The 17829-nt window shown below is 52.8% G+C and overlaps 1 protein-coding gene across 1 annotated transcript in view; it reads right to left on the bottom strand.

The window, feature by feature from the left end:
- Positions 1–1563: 1563 nt before the first annotated feature.
- Polr3b (RNA polymerase III subunit B) overlaps positions 1564–17829 on the bottom strand; it is a 97749-nt gene continuing 81483 nt past the window's right edge. Inside the window, exons 24-28 of the mRNA XM_004623858.2 lie at positions 12785–12888; positions 12086–12252; positions 8989–9102; positions 6607–6780; positions 1564–2317 (exon numbers count right to left, since the gene is read on the bottom strand). Of these exons, the coding sequence (XP_004623915.1) occupies positions 2188–2317; positions 6607–6780; positions 8989–9102; positions 12086–12252; positions 12785–12888 (689 nt within the window). The 3' untranslated portion in view covers positions 1564–2187. The remainder of the gene's footprint in view (positions 2318–6606; positions 6781–8988; positions 9103–12085; positions 12253–12784; positions 12889–17829) is intronic.

The raw sequence follows: 17829 nt of genomic DNA, 5'->3' as shown, positions 1-17829 counted from the left end.
TCTGAAATGGAAATTGAACCAGTAGTTTCTAAAACAAAATTAAAAATACGTTTAAAAAGCAAAACTATAATAGGATTAACTTGCCAATTTTCTGGTTTGTTTTTGTTCTTTTTAAGTATTTTTCAGAAATAGCTAATCAAATGTAGTACCTGCTGGTTTTTGCAATTTGTCATTCTGTACCTGTCGGGTTTCGCCGACCTGACGAAGAGTTTCCCCTAAGGATGCCCCGATCTGTAGCCCATACTCTCTGGGTCTTGTGAACCTGGAAATCTGGAATTTGCTGTGTTAGGTAGACTCACCTCACAATGGTCAGGATGACCTTGGATGGTTTATTTTTCTTTTTGCATTTTAGGAAAGGGTCTACAGGGTTTTCAGGGTCTCACTACTAGATCAGACTCGTAGTGACCCACCTGTTTACAGCCTCCCAAGAGCTGGGATTACAAGTGTGCGCCACCACACCCAGTCTCAAGAGTCATCTCAGTGCACCCTGGGGAAGGGGGCGGGGTGGCACAGCAGGCCCAGGGATTGAACCCCTTGCCCCCACTTGCAGGCGCTTTAATCCACTGAACTATTTGGCCGGCCCTTAGATGGTTTTTTAGAAGAGAACTATTTATAAGAAATATAACCACTTAGCAGTAACATTTGAATTTTAAAGAATTTTTACTTGGTGACTGAGAAATATGAAGGAACCAAAACAAAGCCCCTAAATGAGGACCGGGACCTGGGAGTCTTAGTTGGGTGGCACGGGGTGCCCCTGGGCTGCATAGGGCCTCGGTTTCCTTCCACTCACCCGCCAGCGCATGGCTGCCTGTCTCTGCAGCACAGATGAGGCTGGTCCTTCATGTTGGCTGTGGGCTGCTGCTCTGACTGGTGGTGCGGCCTTGGGTGAAGGCTGTGTGCTGCCCTTCTGATCTCGGTCCAGTGCACAGCACTGAAGGACGGCTGAGGGCGGGGTCCTGCCACCAGCACCAGCTCCCTGCCAGCCCCTGTGCCAGTGCCCCTGAGGCCCACGTACATAAGTTGCCACAGGCATAGAGCCCTTTGTGGAGTTGATGGGTGCAGCTGCACAGACAGCGGGGGCCACAGCTTAGAGATCATCTCCCGTGACCACAAAGGACAGCGGGACTGGAATCTTCATGCTAACAACTTCGACCACTACAAGGCTGCGTGGAAGGATGGAGCGCTGTGCAGAGCGGGTGTGGGCATTCAGCCTCTGCTTGCACAGGGCGCTGCTGCCCTCTGGAACTCTGTAGATCCTGCCCTGAGGTCAATACGGCTCTCACCACGGCTCGAGGTGTTTACCCACTGAGCCCATTCCTCAGCCTCTTCTGAGAGTGGAGCCCGACTCCTGTGGGTGCCTGACCTCTAGTGATAATCTCTGGGACTTTTCACGGTGACACACCTGATTGGGAATGAAACTCCAGGGCACTACTCAGGACTCTCCAGCTCCTATAAACAGTCAGCACAAGTATCTACCTGGTTTCAGGGCAGAATGGCTAAGAACAAATCAGAAACAGGTATGAAAGCATTTAGGTTAAAAAATGGATACCAAAGTATCCAAAGTGATAAGTTATATTCAAATATTTAATATTTCATATGACCAGGGAAGCTCCAAACAGTAGCAACTGAGCCCACAAACTCCTGCTTAACTGAGTCCTGGCTTAACAAGGCAGGACTACATTTATTTATTTTATTCTATTTTATTTTATTTTTGGCGGAACCAGGGATTGAACTCAGGCCCTTGCGCTTGCCAGGGAAGCGCTTATTCCACTGAGCCATCTCCCCGGCCCCAAGACTACATTGATTGTATTCCAAGGTTAGTACCACAAAGACTGGGGGTCGGACGACCTGCGCTCTTGGGCAGATGTGCCCCTCCGCCCCAGATGCAGCTCAGCACGGTGGCCTCGACCACAGTCACAGCACCTAGTCCTCCTCCAAGAGTCAAGAGAAGGGGGGCAGGCTGACGGGAAGACGCCGCACGGCCACGTGCCCCCGTGGGACTCAGGCGGCACTTCTGCCGCGGCTCAAGGCTCCTGACGAGTGCTGCCTGCTCAGTTGTCTCAGATACAAGCAGCTGCTGTAGCAGCTCAGTTCATTTCGTCTTTGACAGAAGCTAATCAGAGAAGGCGTCCCCAGGAGCAGCGAGCACCCTGCGCCCTCTGCTCTCTGGGTGGGCTCCCAGGGGCCTTACTCGTTGTACTTGGACAGCTTCAGCCGGGGGATGATGTTCATGGACTGCAGCTCCTGGAAGAGCAGCTTGCAGGCGTAGGGGATGCGCAGGGAGGACACGTGGCATGACGACTTGCAGTAGTGGCACCTGGAACCCAAGGGGGCAGTGTCAGGGGTAGGGGACAACACCCAGAGGCCTGAGCAGGGGTGTGCATCTACTCTACAAGCCCCTCCTTGGGACCGGTTCTCCCTCCACTCCTGAGTGTCCAGTCCTACTATGAGATATGGATGAGTACGTGTGCCTGGAAGGCAGGAAACAGCCAAGGAAGCAACAGGGAAGCACAGTCCAGTCCTGCTAGCCTTAAGAGCCGTGCACTTGAATCAGTAGGTTCATTTTTAAACCTTTCTCTTTAAAGTTAAAACATTTGCCTATAAACTGTCTTGAAAGAGCCCCAGAAATCTGACTTTTACACTGATGGAAGAGTTCTCAGCGGGTCCTGTCAGCATCCATGTCCCTGAGAAGCCCTGTCGTGTTGGCCTGTTGCTCCAGGTGAAGCGCTCACAGTGTGCCTGTCTCTGCCACGGATGCAGAAGCACGACTAGAGAGGAGCCGAGGGCAGCCGAGCCGGCGTGCTCACGTGCAGCTGCTGCTGTGGGCTCTTGAAGCTCCTGTCCTTACTGTGCGCCGGCGCTCACGCTGAGCAGAGTGAAGGCCGTGTGCTCATACATGCAGGCGCGTGTCCCCACGCAGTCCCTGCAGCTGCAGGCTCCCAACCACACGCTTGCTTCTGTCAGGTTATCGTCCCTTTTCCTTTAGGAAGGGCTAGAGCACGCACTTAGGCCTCAATGACTGCACCCTAAAAGCCCCGAGGAGAAAGAAAGCGACCCCCTTGGGGCAGCCCAAAGGCAGGCGTCCCAGCTGCTCATGCTACCTATGCAGGAGACAGCCCTGAGCAGGCAGCAAGTGCCTGTGAGGACACTGTGGCCACGAGGTGTGCCAGTGGACACCACGTAGCAAGAAAATAGATGCTGAACAGTGTAGTCCCAGGAGGTTTTAAAAAAATGTGTATGTTTTTATTTTCTGCTGTTACTAGAATCTCTGAAGGGCTCATGATCTTTAAAGGTAGAAATGAAAGATGTACAGGCAAACAAAGATGTACCATAGAACAGTCATTAAAATGTTAACAGTGGGGCTGGCAAGATATCTCAGTGGGCTGTCTGCTTAGGCAAGCACAGGGACCAGGGTGGGATCCCGGGCACCACACTGCACCAGCCCATCCCAGGAAATGCTGAGCAGACCATCAGGTCTGGGTGTGGGAAGGCATGCCTGCAATCCTAGCAATGGGGAGGCTGAAAACAGAAGGATCACTATGCGTCCAAACTGCGTAGTGAGACCCTGTACCAAATAAATTTTTTAAAAAAAGCTAATAGTGGCCATCCTGGGTAATAGAAATTAATATGATTGCCGCCTTCTATCTTTTTGTAAATTCTGAGTATCTTATAATAAGCAAGGATTATTTTTACAACTAGCAAAGTGAAGTTTTATTTTAGGGAAGAGCAAGCACTGCAGCTGAGCATGGGGTGTGGTGCTGAGCGGCCCGCAGAGGAGCGGAGGGGCTGGAACAGCGCTGTGACACACGCGATGGCCACACCAGTGGGCAGGTGTGGCCTCACACCACCAACAGGCTGGGCCGCAGCACGGAAGCCCGCTGTCCGGAGTGTGCGCAGCTCTGCTCGCCTCAGGAGTCACCTCACGCGGCAGCCAGCCCCGGACTATGGCCTGAGCTGCCCTCCTCCTAGGATCTTGCACTGCAACCTGCTTGGGGCCGAGTCCCACCTGGACAGCCTGCTGACCTCTGCCACTGTCTCCCTGTGCTCAGAGCCGCAAATGTCCCAACGCTACCTCCATGCATGTGCCCCACGTGCCATTCACACACGCATCACCTTGAGGAGGGTGTGGGCCACTCCCACAGGTGGACATTTGACCCGAACATCAGTAAAATCCACCGTTTAGGATAAAAGCAGCCTAAGGAGGCGGCTGGGCTTCACAGAAGCAGGCGGTAGCTGCCCTGTGCAACGTTCCTATGAGCTAATTATCTTAATAGGGCTTCTCTTTTGTGACTTCTACCCTTCATCTTCCAAGGAACAACAGTCCTGGTACAAGCCCCCGCACCACGGGGCTTGGCTGGCGTGCAAAGCACCCGAAAGCCGTCCCAAGGTTCCGAATGCACTAATTACCGAGCCTCCACTGTGCAGCTCATTAAAGGTCCACTTCCTCTAGCCCATGCCTCTGGCTCCCGCCCTCCTGAGCAGGCGCCCGCCAGGAGGAGGCGGGCATCATTATGCCCTCAGCCCAGAGCAGCTGGACCCCGGAACAGACTCAGACGCTTGCTGCTAGCAACCAGAAGAGGAGTGGCCACTTGTAACCAGACAGCATGTGCTAGGTTCTGTTTAATCCCAGTAACTATCCTCAAGCCATGCCTTCTGATCTAGCCCTTTCAGAGGAACTCGCACACAAAACACCTAGCTGCAAGCCTCAAACCCAGCACCAGGTGCCTGAGGACCCACATGCAAGGCCGAAGTGAGGCAGGACAGAGAAGGAAGTGAACGGCACAGCGCGGAGAGGCCAACCACTGTGTACAGGTCTCCTGTGGGCGTCGGCCTACCTGGGCGGCCAGCAGAGGGGCTTTCTAAGGGCTTACGCAAATCTGCTCTACTGCTTGCTTTCCGTGGAGGTGGAATGCAAGGAGGAGGAAAAGAAAACCAAACTATTTCTGAAGTTTCATGGCCCCTATTTTTAATGAAATAGCTCTTCTGTATCACCCTTTCAGAAACAAGTGACTTAAAAATCCTTGTGCCAAATTTGAAGATTTAAACATAGTGGAACCAGGTTCCTGGCATCTTCCTATTATGCTATTTCTTTTCTCTTTCTTTCTTTCTTTCTTTCTTTCTTTCTCATTTTTTTTTTTTTTTTTTCCGGAACCGGGGATTGAACTCAGGCCCTTGCACTTGCCAGGGAAGCACTTATTCCACTGAGCCATCTCTCCAACTCCTTTTCTTTCTTTTTAGGTTACACAGCCCAGACTATGAAAAGCAAGCCCAATATGCTTTTCAAAAGACATCTCAGGACTGAAGCAAACCCCCATCTCATTGCTATAGGAAAGAGTGAGGCTTATTCTCAGAAGAACGTCACCTGTCCCTGCACCCCCGAAAAGAACTGCAAGTGGCCACCTCTTCTGCTAGCTTCTAAAGTGAAGCCTTTTCTGTGCTGCAGGACTCATCGACTTCCTCACCAGAATCACAGAATAATTTACTGAAGGTCTGGATGGTTAGCTAACGAGGGGGGCACTGTGTTCCAAGGAGCCCCCTTGCTCTGAGTCTTGATTTGCTTTGTTCAACCAAGACACGGACAGCTTGGAATGGCAAGACGCCGGCTCTGACCAGAGGGAGGGCGGAGGGGCAGGGCCAGGAACGCTGAAGCCCAAGCAAGCACACCTGCGCCCCATCAACCTCAAGGAGGAAGGGGGCTCCAGGAGCCCCGCTGGGAGGGTGGCCACAGGGCAGGGCTGTCGGGACCCGGTCAGACCATCCTCCCTCCCACAGAAAATGAGGGAAACAGACCAGTGGGCTGTCCTGCCTGCAGGAGGATTTGAGGGCTTGGGGTCATGACTGACTCAAAGCAGAGCCTTTGTTCCCTGGTGGTAGAGTAGAGCTGTCCTCAACAGGAAAGGTGCTACAGTGAGCTCCACACAGACACAGCAAGGAGCACGTTCTTCTGGGCCAACACTACAGAGAAGTCCTTCGCTGCACACTATCTTCAACTTCCAGTTAAAGTGGCCAGGTTCCAGGCTGGAGCAGCAGGCAGAAGGAACGTGATGGGAACAGCCTGGCAGCGAGCTTCTAGTGCACACCAACAGCAGGGCGGTCTTGCTCACGCCTGCACCCTGGGCCCTGGCCCCGACTCGGTGGGCTCCTGCATCCAAGTGTGGAGCACTCGCCACGGCACTTGCTCTGAGACCTGGAGCAGCACAGCGGACTTCTGGGTCGGAAGTTGCAGCAAGAGTGCTCCACACAGTTCTCTCAAGAGCTTCTACTGCAGGTTGTAATTCTGACACCCAAGGACGCATTTGCTGGGAGTGTCATGGGGACAGTGTTTATGAAACACACAAGGTGACAGGAAATGAAAGAGCAGACCTAGACTCCTTGGGAGCTGAGACTCAGGTGGCAGAGAGGTGGGGAGGGCGGCTCGGTGTGCACACAAAGAGCATATGGACACGGAGTGCCGATCTCGGCATGGGCAATGCACAGACAGACAGGGAGGTCAACAGGTGCTCTCAGGACAGTCCAGAGACTGCAGAGGTGCGCCCTGACCTCTGGGACTCCTGCACTGGGACCAAAGAGGCGAGGGCGGGCCCAAGGAGAGATGGTACCACTTACCAGCCGGAGTAGCCGAGCAGCCCACACTGGCCACAGACATCCACCTCGAAGGCATCGCTGGAGATCATCAGCCTCTCCAGCAGCAGCATGCTGGCTCCATAGCCGATCAAGCAGTCCCGCTCCATTTCTCCAAGACGCAAGCCGCCATCTCGGGACCGCCCCTCGGTGGGCTGCCTTTGAAAAAGATGTCAGCATGGGTCATCCTGAAAACAGCAGGAGGCACACCACATGCTCACGTGGCACCTGCGCAATGCATCTGACCCACATCTCTCTCCGCTTGGCCTCTCCCCTCACTCATAAAAGTGCAGCACACCTGTTTGTGGCAAAAGCATTCAGTGCAGAAAGATACAGGTTGCTGGCATTGTCATGAAATAAAAACAGCACGCTCATCTAATACTTAGTACATAACAGAGCGATCTAAGGTGCACAAAACACCGCTGCTAACAGCGCCATCACTATCACATCTTGCTGGGAAGCTACGATGGGAATCTAGGAGGTTATGGGTTACTTGCTGAAAGGAAATCGACAGAGCCGCTCAAGCGGGCCTGAGTCAGCACACGGCAGTGGAAACTGCCTCCCTGGGCATGCATCTGCCTTACCAGTGGGCAGAAGCCCCGTGCAGGGACTCCCTCCACCTCTGCCCCTGCGCCAAGAGAAGGGAGTCAGCATGCCAGGAGTGTGCACTGCAGACAGGCTTCCGCTGGGGCGAGCGGGTGGCATCTCCTCTGAATGCAGCAGCTTGGCTCTGCTGTCCACCCACCTCCATTCTACAGAGAAGCAGGACTAAGCCCGGGAAGCTGAGTGATCTGTCCAGGCTCTGTGAGTGCTGGGAAGCGGACATGGGACCACTTCCTGCCTACTGGCCCTGCCCTGTTGAGCTGGGAGCACCCGACAGCCATCCTGTGCCTGCCTGATATTGACACAGGACATGGGAACCCAGCCCCCGCCTCCAAGCCGTGACAATCAGACCATCTTGGGACGCTGTCCAGGGTTCCCTGGGATCCAAGGCCCTGCTGCAAGGGGCAGCATTAAGAGCTGGCCCTGCAGCAAGGTGGGGTCCAGGATGCCCAGGGATAGCACAGCCTGTGGGGACTCAGGCCCTCAGTAGGAACAGTGTGAAGTCCACATGTAGCCACGCCCTTCTCCCACACACAGTCACGTGCTGCTTCCAGCAGGGCCTGAAGAACACATCCTGAAGAGTCTGCTTTGCAAACGCTGAGTGGCTGAGTGTACTCACCCAGATCTGGATGGGATGGATAGCATACAGCCCAGCTGAGAGAGAGAGAGGGAGAAAGGGAGGGAGAGAGGGAGAGAGGGAGAGAAGGAGAGGAGAGAGAGAATGTGTGTGTGTGTGTGAGAGAGAGACAGAGACAGAGAGACAGAGACAGTGAGAGAGAGAGCGAGCGAGCAAGAGAGAGCATGAGCCCACTACTCCCAGGGCCAGCGTGAACAGAACACAAGATTAAATCCAGCATGAGAGAAACAACGCAGTCGAGAGACACCGGAGCGAGGCTGCCTGAGGCTGTGGCAAGGGCACCCAGCAGTTTACAGTGAGCATTTGCCATAAGCAGGAGCTCTCTGCACAGTCACGATGAAAAGCGCAGACCCCCGAGCCGGTGACACCACCGCTTAGCACGGCTGTCAAGTCCCATTGCTGCAATGCCTGCCTGCTCTGCGCCGTGCTTTCCCGGGAGGGACAGCACACAGGGCCTGCACCCAGCCTCGCCACCAGAAGGCGAGCCTCAGGGTCACAAGAAGACAAGGATTTTCCCCCAGACCCAGACTGACTTCAAATCAATGACACATGCGTAGCTGCTGCACTGGACTATCCGGGATCAGAACAGGAAAACACTGCACGTGCGCAGGGTGGACCCAGCCTTTCAGACCACACTTCCACTCTGCAGCTGGAGATGGCATGTGTGCCTATGGTCCAGGGGCTGACTAGTTACAGTCCCCTTTCCCGCTGAAATGGACATCGTGCTGCACATGAGGACCCTCCCTTCCGAGGGGACCAAGAAGCACGCAGGGACAGGCACCCTGTGCCCGGGGGGCCATATAACTGTGTTCCTGTGGTGCACACGAGGCACCGACACACACGTGGGTGCAAGGCTCTTTGAAAGACATGTTTACTGACAGGGACACAGCAAACAACTGTACCTGGAGGCCAGTGTGGCCTGCAGAGGGCTGGAACTTGGTCCTCGAAAGCTTTCAATGGCTGTTTTTCTTCATGTTGCTCATAAGTACATGATTTTTCTCAATGCTTAATCCCTGCATTTTGCTATTTCAGGAACACAGAACCCTCGCTAAGCCTGCCTCAGGCGTCTGAAACGCGCAACGTAGCTCTGAGTACTCTGTCCCACCTTTCTAGACCACTCCTCTTACCTGGTGAGCACGGCGCGAGGTCCGCGGGCCCGGGCATGCATCTTGTCCAGCACCATGTGCTTCAGCTTTTGGTAGTACACAGGCCCAAAATAGATGTATGCTTCCAGCGGCTCCCTGGAAGAGAGGGTGGCACTGGGTTAGGAGATGAGGCCTCGGTGCATGCAAACGAGCTGCCTTCTGAGCACCCTCGCTGTGTGCTCAGGCCCAGAGGGGTCTGCAGCTGGCTGTGAAGGCTGCATAGCTGGTGGGGCTAGGGTAAGAGACAGGTTTCGCGAGGCAGGACACAGCTGAACACGGTGGGCAGCAGGCAGTCCAGGGCAGCCCACCTGCCGCCACCACCCTCTTCTGCCTGGGATACACAGACATCTCGCTGCTGGCCTGCCTACTCCCAGGCCCAGGCCTCAACAGCCTGGTTGCATGTACCATGCAGGAGTCCTTCTAGTTATCACCACCCACAGCCTATGTTGCCAGAACTCTGTAACAGTGCCAGAAGGTCAACACAATTGAGCTCCTGCCCACCTCAGGTACTTCCGTCCTCTCACGGCTCACCCTAATCCAGCAACACAGGCCACTTCCAGGAAGCATGTCCCTGCCTCCGGGCCTCTGCCTGGGACATTCTATCATCAGGGCTCGCGTGGCCCTGTCCACAGTGCAGTTCCACAGAAAGCTCCTCCCTGACAGCCTTTTTGAAAGCAGCCTCTGCGCTCCTTGGCACTGACTGCTACTGGACTACGGGGTGTTAGTCCAAAGAGCAAACTGCAGAAGGAGCAGCTCTGTGCCTCTTCCACCCTTGTGATGCCAGCACCCGTGACCGTGTCAGGTGTGCCGCTGGGCCACGGAAAGCCTGTGCTGCAGCCCACTGATGACTCCAAAACCTATGGTGAGGCGTGAAGAGAGTGTGCATAGAGGTGCTTCGGCAGGAAAGACAAAACAAAGTGCAAGACACCTTTTAATCTGAGCAGGAGTAGAGAACAGAAGTGTTGAGATGAGAATGCACTGGGCCCCGGCAGAGGGAGCAGGAGCAGCCGTGGGCTTGGGGCCAGGCAGCTGTGCACACCTGGCTCTGCTCACTTCATGGCACTGCCAGCACCCCTCAGGCTCCAGCAGGCCAGGCCTGGGGAACCCCAGCAGATGGAAGACATCATGGCGAGCGCACCAGGGCTGCACAAAAAGATGATGCGCACCAGTTCCAGCCCTCCACAGCATGGCTGCTCCGGCGGGAGTAACTCAGCTCAACCCCATTATCTCCCCATGAAGCCATACGCAGTCTTCCTCCCAGCCACACTCACCACACTCATGACAAACAAGGGGTGAGAGCCACTGGGCAAAGGTGTGTGCAGCCCTCTGTGGAATTCTGAGCTAACTAGCCAAGCAGCGCCTCTCACACGTCGCCATAGAGATGGTGGCAAAGACAGGAAGACAGTGGCTGGGTGCCAGGGGTGGGGCTGGGGCGCAGTGTGGACCATAGTGCAGACCACAGCACGCACAGCACGCACTCAGAGCCTCCAGGACAGTCAGATCCGAGAAGCGCCGCCACCGGATCCTGTGCTTCTGGGCACTGTCTGGCTGAGCACTGCACTATTTCTCGCTTGGTTAGCAGTGGCAGCTATCTTAAGATGGTCTATTTAGCTATTTTACCGAAATAGGTTTTCAAATGGTCCATTAGTCTCGTCCTGCAGTGAGGCTTTCACTCTCATCTCTGACATGATGCACCTGAGGAAACCTGCACCGTTAGTCTGAGCGGTTACCGTAGTAGACCTGATGGGGTGCTTGAGTCACCTCAGGAGTCTGTCTCAGAGCATGTCTGTCATGCGTTAGCCACACATCCAGCCACAATGCCCTAGAGTCCAAGCAGGTTCTGACCTCAGAGCACAGGGCAGGCACCAGGTCCCAGAGCTCCGTGAGGAGTACGACCCTATGTGTGACCCTTTAAGGCCTCTCACGAGTCAAGTTTCCAACCCTCTTGCCCACAGGACACAGGATCTGTTCCTACAGGCTGGTGGAGCCTCCTCTGATGGCCTGGTGGGCTGCTGCCCTCAGCGCCCTCTCTGCAGGCTGGGACTCTCCTGGCTCTTCGCAGTGGTGAGCACAGGGCATCCTTCATGGCCTCACCAGCTCTCCTGTCCACCCTCACTGCAGGGTACCCACCCTCTGGGGAGCTGTGCCTCTCCTCTGTCAAGGCCAGGCATGTTGTACCCCTCTCCCTCGCCAGCTGCTGCTGGCTCTGTGCTGGGCACTAGCAGAGCCTGGGCTGTGGGAGGACACTGCTTTCTACCTGATGAGGACTCCCAGGGCAATGAGGCAGGAAGCAGGCAGGCCGGGAGACCATTTCAGGCTAGGCCCCACCGGGAAGCTACCTCCTGCCTGTTACTTTTCCTGTCTAGTCACAAATCTAACTGGCCAGCTCCATGGGCTAGGGACCGTGAGTACTTTATTTAGGGCTAGATACTGGATCACAGTACATACTGTTAGTACATATGGCTTGACTGAACAAGTGCGAATGCTAGGCCTTAGGCTACAAGTACTGTCAAAGAATCAGTTGTATCACAAAATACAGAGGAAATTTGACAATTAAGGAAGATCCTTCCTATTCTACACAACTGCTATATTCCTTAAAAGTAGGACAGAGGGCTGACTAGATAGCTCAATGGTCTAAAGCACCACTTAGGCAAGTGCACAGAGACGGCGGTTCAATCCCTCACACCATATGTCACGCCAGCACAACCCCCAGGGTGTGCTGAGCTGGCCAAAAAAAAAAAAAAAGACAGACATCATAGTTAATAAACATGAATCTTTCTGTTGCTTTATGTTGCTTAGCCTGGCCTCAAATCCAAGATCCTCCTGCTGCAGCTCCCCAGTGCCGGGTTTCTGGGCATGTGCCACCACCCCAACTTTCTACTCTTCAAGCTGTAGTCAGATCAATGCAAATAGTGCTGCTCAATTTATCAGTTTTCCAAATCTGGATTATTTAATGTCAGAGTTAAGACAGGAGAGCTTTCCCCTAGAAGCCAGCAGCTCGAGGCAGCACCCTTGCAGGATGCGGCAGCCACATGGGCTCCCTCCCAGCCTCAGGGCCCCTCTTCCGCAGCACACTCACCCTGTGATGCCGGAGGTGACATAGTCCTTCCCCAGGTAGTTGTAACCATGGCGGACGAGGTCCTCACACACGTCCTTCACCTTGCTCCCTCCGAATGCGGTGCCGTAATGGAACCTGCCGTCCAGCACACCTGCCTTGCCGGCCAGCAACTCAATGAGCTTGCCAACCTGCACGGGGAACAGACCGGGTGAGCGCTGCCCGCCCGGCCAGGAACGCTTCCTGTTTATCTCTGCTTCTCTCTGCCCAGAAGATGAGGCGCACGGCGACCTCGCGCAGGGCTGCGCACTGTGCTAAGAAGGTCCAATGCATGCATCTGGTTTTCATCCTCTCCAGACTCCTAGAGTTCCTCCTACCATTTCAGGCAACTTGCCCAAGGCCATGCAGTCAGGGAGAGGGGTGGCCAGGGCCCACAGCTTGTGACTCCCAGAAAGGAGATGCCCAGGGGAGATTCAGCGGGGTCTTTGTTCTGGGTGCCATGCATGCCACTCAGGAGACCCCCGAGTGCTGCTGAGCCCCTGGTTCTCTGCAGGGTAGACGAGCCCCAAACTGCCCGAGCTCAGGCCTGCCCGTCCAGCAAGGCCAAGAGGGCTCTTTTGGAGAACCAGCTGCAGGGTCCTGTGGCTTCAGTCCCTATCCCTGAACTAAGTGCCCACTTTCTTCCTTAAAAGCAGTGCTCTGAAAAGCCTCAAGGTAACTGACCGTCATTCTCGACGGGAAGCCGTGCGGGTTCATTATGATGTCCGGACAGATGCCAGAATCACAAAATGGCATGTCTTCCTGGGGGACGATCAAGCCACAAACACCTGGGGGAGAGAAGATTTCAGGGCATGGAAAGCAAACGGGGAGAATGGACAAATACAGTACTTAATTGGGATCTCCCTGCTGCTATCTCTATTTCCTCTGCTCTAAAACCCTCCCCATGCTTGCTATCAGGACGAACAAAAGCAATTTCCAACAATCCCACTAGACAAACAATTCAGAAATGACTCTCCTTGCAGAAAAACATGTGGCTGCGGACTATTGGGCCAACAGGACACACAATGGTGCTGTCAGCTGGCCACCTGCCCACCCTCCCAGGCCCAGAGACCAAGAGGAGGACTGAGTGCCCAGGCCGACCTGTGTACACTGGCTTGAAGGCCACAACAGCTCAGCTCGGCCACGTCACAGAACCCAGATTCTCCCACAGTGCACAGAGCTGCATCCCAAGCAGGGCTGTGTGTGTAAACCGGCCTTTCAGGAACTGAGACAGGAGGGGCTTGTGCGGGCTGAGGTGCTTACGGTCCGCCTAGTGGTACAGGGCACCGTGCGCCTGGTATGTTTGCCAGGCAGCCCTGACTGGGCCTCAGCTGCCCCAGGAATTTTAATTCCTGTAGCTTGCGGCACATTAGTTAGGGGATCCTTGGGTGAACCCACAAAGACAAGACGACTAAATGCCAAATCATTCTTGGAGAAAAAGGCAAGAATTAGAAATGGAATTCTAAGCATGAAAACAGAACAAAGCGGGAACTACCCACTCTGCATACTACTGATACTCTCGGTTAACTGTGCTTGATGACTCCCTCACTTCTGGGCTGAGCTGTAGGCAATCCGTCGTTAAGCAGTTTTTAGCGCTTCTGATTTCTTGGGAGGAGATGCAGGAGTAGAACTTGCCAACCACAATCTACATAATTTTTATTGGGAAACTAGTATTCAATGACATTGAACTGAGAAAAACTGCTCTTATAGTAAAAAAAAAAAAAAAAAAATCCTTTTTTTGTGTGTGAGGTCATCAACTACCTGAACCTACTGAGAAACTGCTGTCAAATTTTTCATTCCTCAGTTTTAGCTCTGTGTGCGTGTGTGTGTGTGTGTGTGTGTGTGTGTTGCTGGGAACCAAGGCCTGGGCCTCGTGCACACTAAACAAGTACTCTCCCACTCAGCTGCACCCCAACCCCCTCAGACCACTTGAAACACTTGGGTGTGACGTGTTACAGCAGAGCTAGGGTCCAGAGGAAAAGAAGGCCATCTGCCTAAAATGTCCTATTCTGATTCCAGTGGCTGCCAACAAGATGGAAACTAGGATGTGGAGCTGAATTCTAGAGCATGCGGCTACCTTCACTGGCATTTTGGTGGAGATGGTTTTATTATGAAGAGCATGTTTTCCTACATGAGAAAAATAAACAATCATTCCCTTCTATTTCAAATTCAGCTACAATGTGTTAGAATTTAAATCAAGCATGTGACCCTTCTCTCATCCCTCCAAAAATCCATCTTGTCCACACTAAAATTAATGGGCAAAACCTTTGAGCCACTGAGAAATCTACTTTGAAAGAGATCAAATTGTAAATCTGCACGCGTGACAACAACACTGCTCAGCAGCGAGCGCAGTGTTAAAGATGGCAGTACCCACGAGGGGCCAGACCTGGGGCATCTGGGCAGGCTGGACTGCTGGGGAAGAGCACGCATCAGCTCTCTCCCTGAAGACAGAGCCAGGGAAGAGGCGCACCTGCAGCTGCTCGCGGGGGGGGCTGGCGCCGCTGCCAGCTCAGAGGTGGGGAGGGGGCAGGAGGTAGTGACACAGTCACACTGGGGGAGGGGACATTCAGAGATGACTTGTGTTTGCGTCTTCTGTCTTATCTGACACATTCCATCAAGTAAATTCAACTTCATTGTGTTATTAAAATGAAAGAAATGCTCACCCTGTTGCAATCAGAATCCCTAATAACTTCCCCTTAAAATCTGATTAATATTTAGTGCAGGTCCTTTTCTGGGAGAAGTTGTTTTCTTATTTGCTCTTTTTTGACACTTTGTTTTTTAAAAATACACTTAAGCGTTCAGATTTTCTTCATTCTGTTAGAGGAACTGCTCTGGCTGTATCTCAACCCGGGGCACCTGTAAGCCAAAAATTAAATCTTCGCTAACTTAAAATTACTTTGGGCTCTGAAAACCCTTTTATACGCCAAGATGGTTCCCATAGCAGACAGCCCTGTGTTGTTTGTTTTGTGTGAAAGTGAATGATAAAAGATCCATGAAATCGACACAGAAAGCCAGAGCAGCAGAAAGGGCCGAGGGCTCTCCATCATGGAGCGGCTCCCCTCCGCCGGCTCGCGAACAATGGGGGCCACACATCCCACCGCAGATCTAACACAGCTGTGCATTTCATTAGATGAAGAGCATTAGTGACACAAGTAAATAATTAACTTATTCTGGTCCGCTGACTGTGCTTATGAGACCAGTCATAGCTGACAGATTTTAATACAAGTTAACACAAAGAGCCCATAATGAGCTTAGAAGTTAAAACAAAATATTTAGACAGAATTTGATGATCTCGAATCTTAAATGAGACAGATGATTTTTAAAAGTTTGCGTTTTACTGAATTCATTAGGGTTAAAAAGAGAGCTCTCAATCTTAGAACCAGACTTTTCTTTTCTTCTTTTGAAAGGTATTTCTCAGTTTCAGCATATTTGAATTCTTAATCAAAGTGGGAAGGTTTCTGTTCTTATTAGTCAATGAAAAATTATAACCGTGTTTTCCCCAGGGACCAAGGCACAAAACCCATTCAAGTACTAAAAACTCTTAAAAGTTATGGTCATTCTCTCTTGATGCTGGCTTTACAATGTAAATGATATGCAGGATGCGTGTTAACCTCTGGGGCCCTGAAGACAGGATGGGCTACAAATAAACCATATCTAATGGGAGCTGTTGGGAAACAATTACCAATTCATACCTTAAATGCTTACACAGCATTTCAGATTTTAAAATAAAATTTCATCGCCTGGTTCACGCTGGTGCCTCAACCCCATTGTTTACAGCACAACCTCCTGGCAGTGAAATGCAAATACACCCATTTAAACAAGTTCAGAAACATTTGCTGCAGTCACTTGGGCTAAGCAGGAACCAGCCCACAGCCTGCACTGCACTGCCAGGCTTTGAACAAACATAAATAGACAAGAAGGTGCATCCAGCCTTAGAGACAGGCGGAATATCCACCCAGCCACATAGACTTCATGTCAAGCTGTAAAGCGGAGGCATGCAGGGATCCCAAGGAGGCTCCTGAGTGGGTGCCGACCCAGGACACTGTGGGCTCAGTGTGGTCTCCGGTCCTTCGCAGAGCAGTCCAGACAAGCTGGAAGGTTGGTCTCCCCTGTGCAGAGTCCACCGACCCTCATGGACCACCGATTTCTGGAAAGTATCTCCAATTATAAATAGTTACCGACCTACTTAGAAGTCACTCTGGCTTTCCAAAAATACTAGTTTCAGTAGGCTGATGTGCACACCAGACTTCATCTGGACAGGAAAAAGGAAGGGGGAGCCACAGCCAGGCAGGAGAGTGCGTGGCAACTGTGGGTGCCGCCCGTGATGACCCTTCTAACTGCCCACGTAGTGTCAGTAAGGTGGGGGCTGCCTGAAAATGTCTACTGGGTGGCAGAGGTCAGTGAGCTGTGACTGAGCAAGAGCAGGGGACTGGCAGGAGGTACCAGAGGTGTCCTCTCTGAAGCAATCGGGATCCTGGAAATCAGTGTTTATGCAGCTCTGCCAGCTGCATCTGGATGCTCCAATGACACAAGGCACATCTGGCAAGAGGCACCAAGCAGAGTCTACCTCACCTGCTTCGGCTTTGGCAGAGACTGAACTCAGACAAGGATACGTATTCCACGTGGTTTACTGCCCCGCTGAAAGGGCTAAACGGTGCTGGTATTTCTCTGTAGTCACAGCGCAAGAAGAGGGCAGCTGCCTGGTGGAGCGGGTCCTATAGGACGCCCGCCATGATGAGGCTCTGAGGTGGTGGGGGCACCACCTGCAGAGTCTCCACTCCTTGCAGCCCAGGGCACCAGGTCAGTGAGGGGCCAGCTCGCAAGGAATCAAGTGACCTTCACTCCACTCTCAGGTTCAACAGGTATTTCATGAGCTGGTGATGTGCATGGGGGGGGGGGGACAGCAGCACAGCTTCGGCAGTCTGGTCTTCATAGTGGGAATAATTAGTACCTCCCTCATAATGCCTGAGAGGTACTTAGAGAAGGATGAGGGGTTATTATTACATAAGGAGCCTAATTACTCTCAGCAGGAAGCACACTAGCCAAATACAGGAGACAACTTTGGAATGGAGCAGGGCAGAGCAGACAGCCAGGAGCAGGTGCACTGACCTTGGCCAAGAAGTCCGGAGGCAGTGTGCGCCTCTCCTCCCGCCTTACCTCTTGCGTCAGGTTGTCTGGGTCTTTAATGGCTCAGAGCACGTCTCCTGATCCCCATACCGCAGGGCAGGGCGTCAGAGGCCCAGGCTGCAGACCTCTAGCAGGAAACAGCTGGCTTGCTACTGGGGAGCCTAGCACCACAGGGCCACTGCAGCAGCCGGGATGCTTTCACATGCATCTCTCAGAAGAAATGCTGGGCTCGGAGTAAACTCACCACTGTGGGCCTCGCATTCAGAAATGTGATTCCTAAATTGAAACATGAAGGCTAACACAGGTGGGGACTCCTTCCTGCCCTTCCCCCATTCCAGTTAGTGAATTAACCTTCTTTTATTTTTCATACCACAGCCTTAAATGATCCGAGGGGAGGGGTGGACAAAAAGTGTTGAATCATATCAGCTTTGTTGTGCTGCTGAATCACTTCCAGATCTAGTGCATCACTGCCGTATCCCGGTTGACACAGTTTTAATTTGGATCTTCCTTACATGTTAACAGATAAATAATGCATAAGAAAACTTGATTAGCTTTCTTATTAAAACATCACTCTAAATGAGAGGAGGTGCTAGAAGACAATG

This window comes from Octodon degus, unplaced genomic scaffold (assembly GCF_000260255.1).
Source record: "Octodon degus isolate 3935 unplaced genomic scaffold, OctDeg1.0 scaffold00004, whole genome shotgun sequence".
NCBI classification, from domain to species: Eukaryota; Metazoa; Chordata; class Mammalia; order Rodentia; family Octodontidae; genus Octodon; species Octodon degus.
This window is presented reverse-complemented; position numbering and strand designations above follow the sequence as displayed.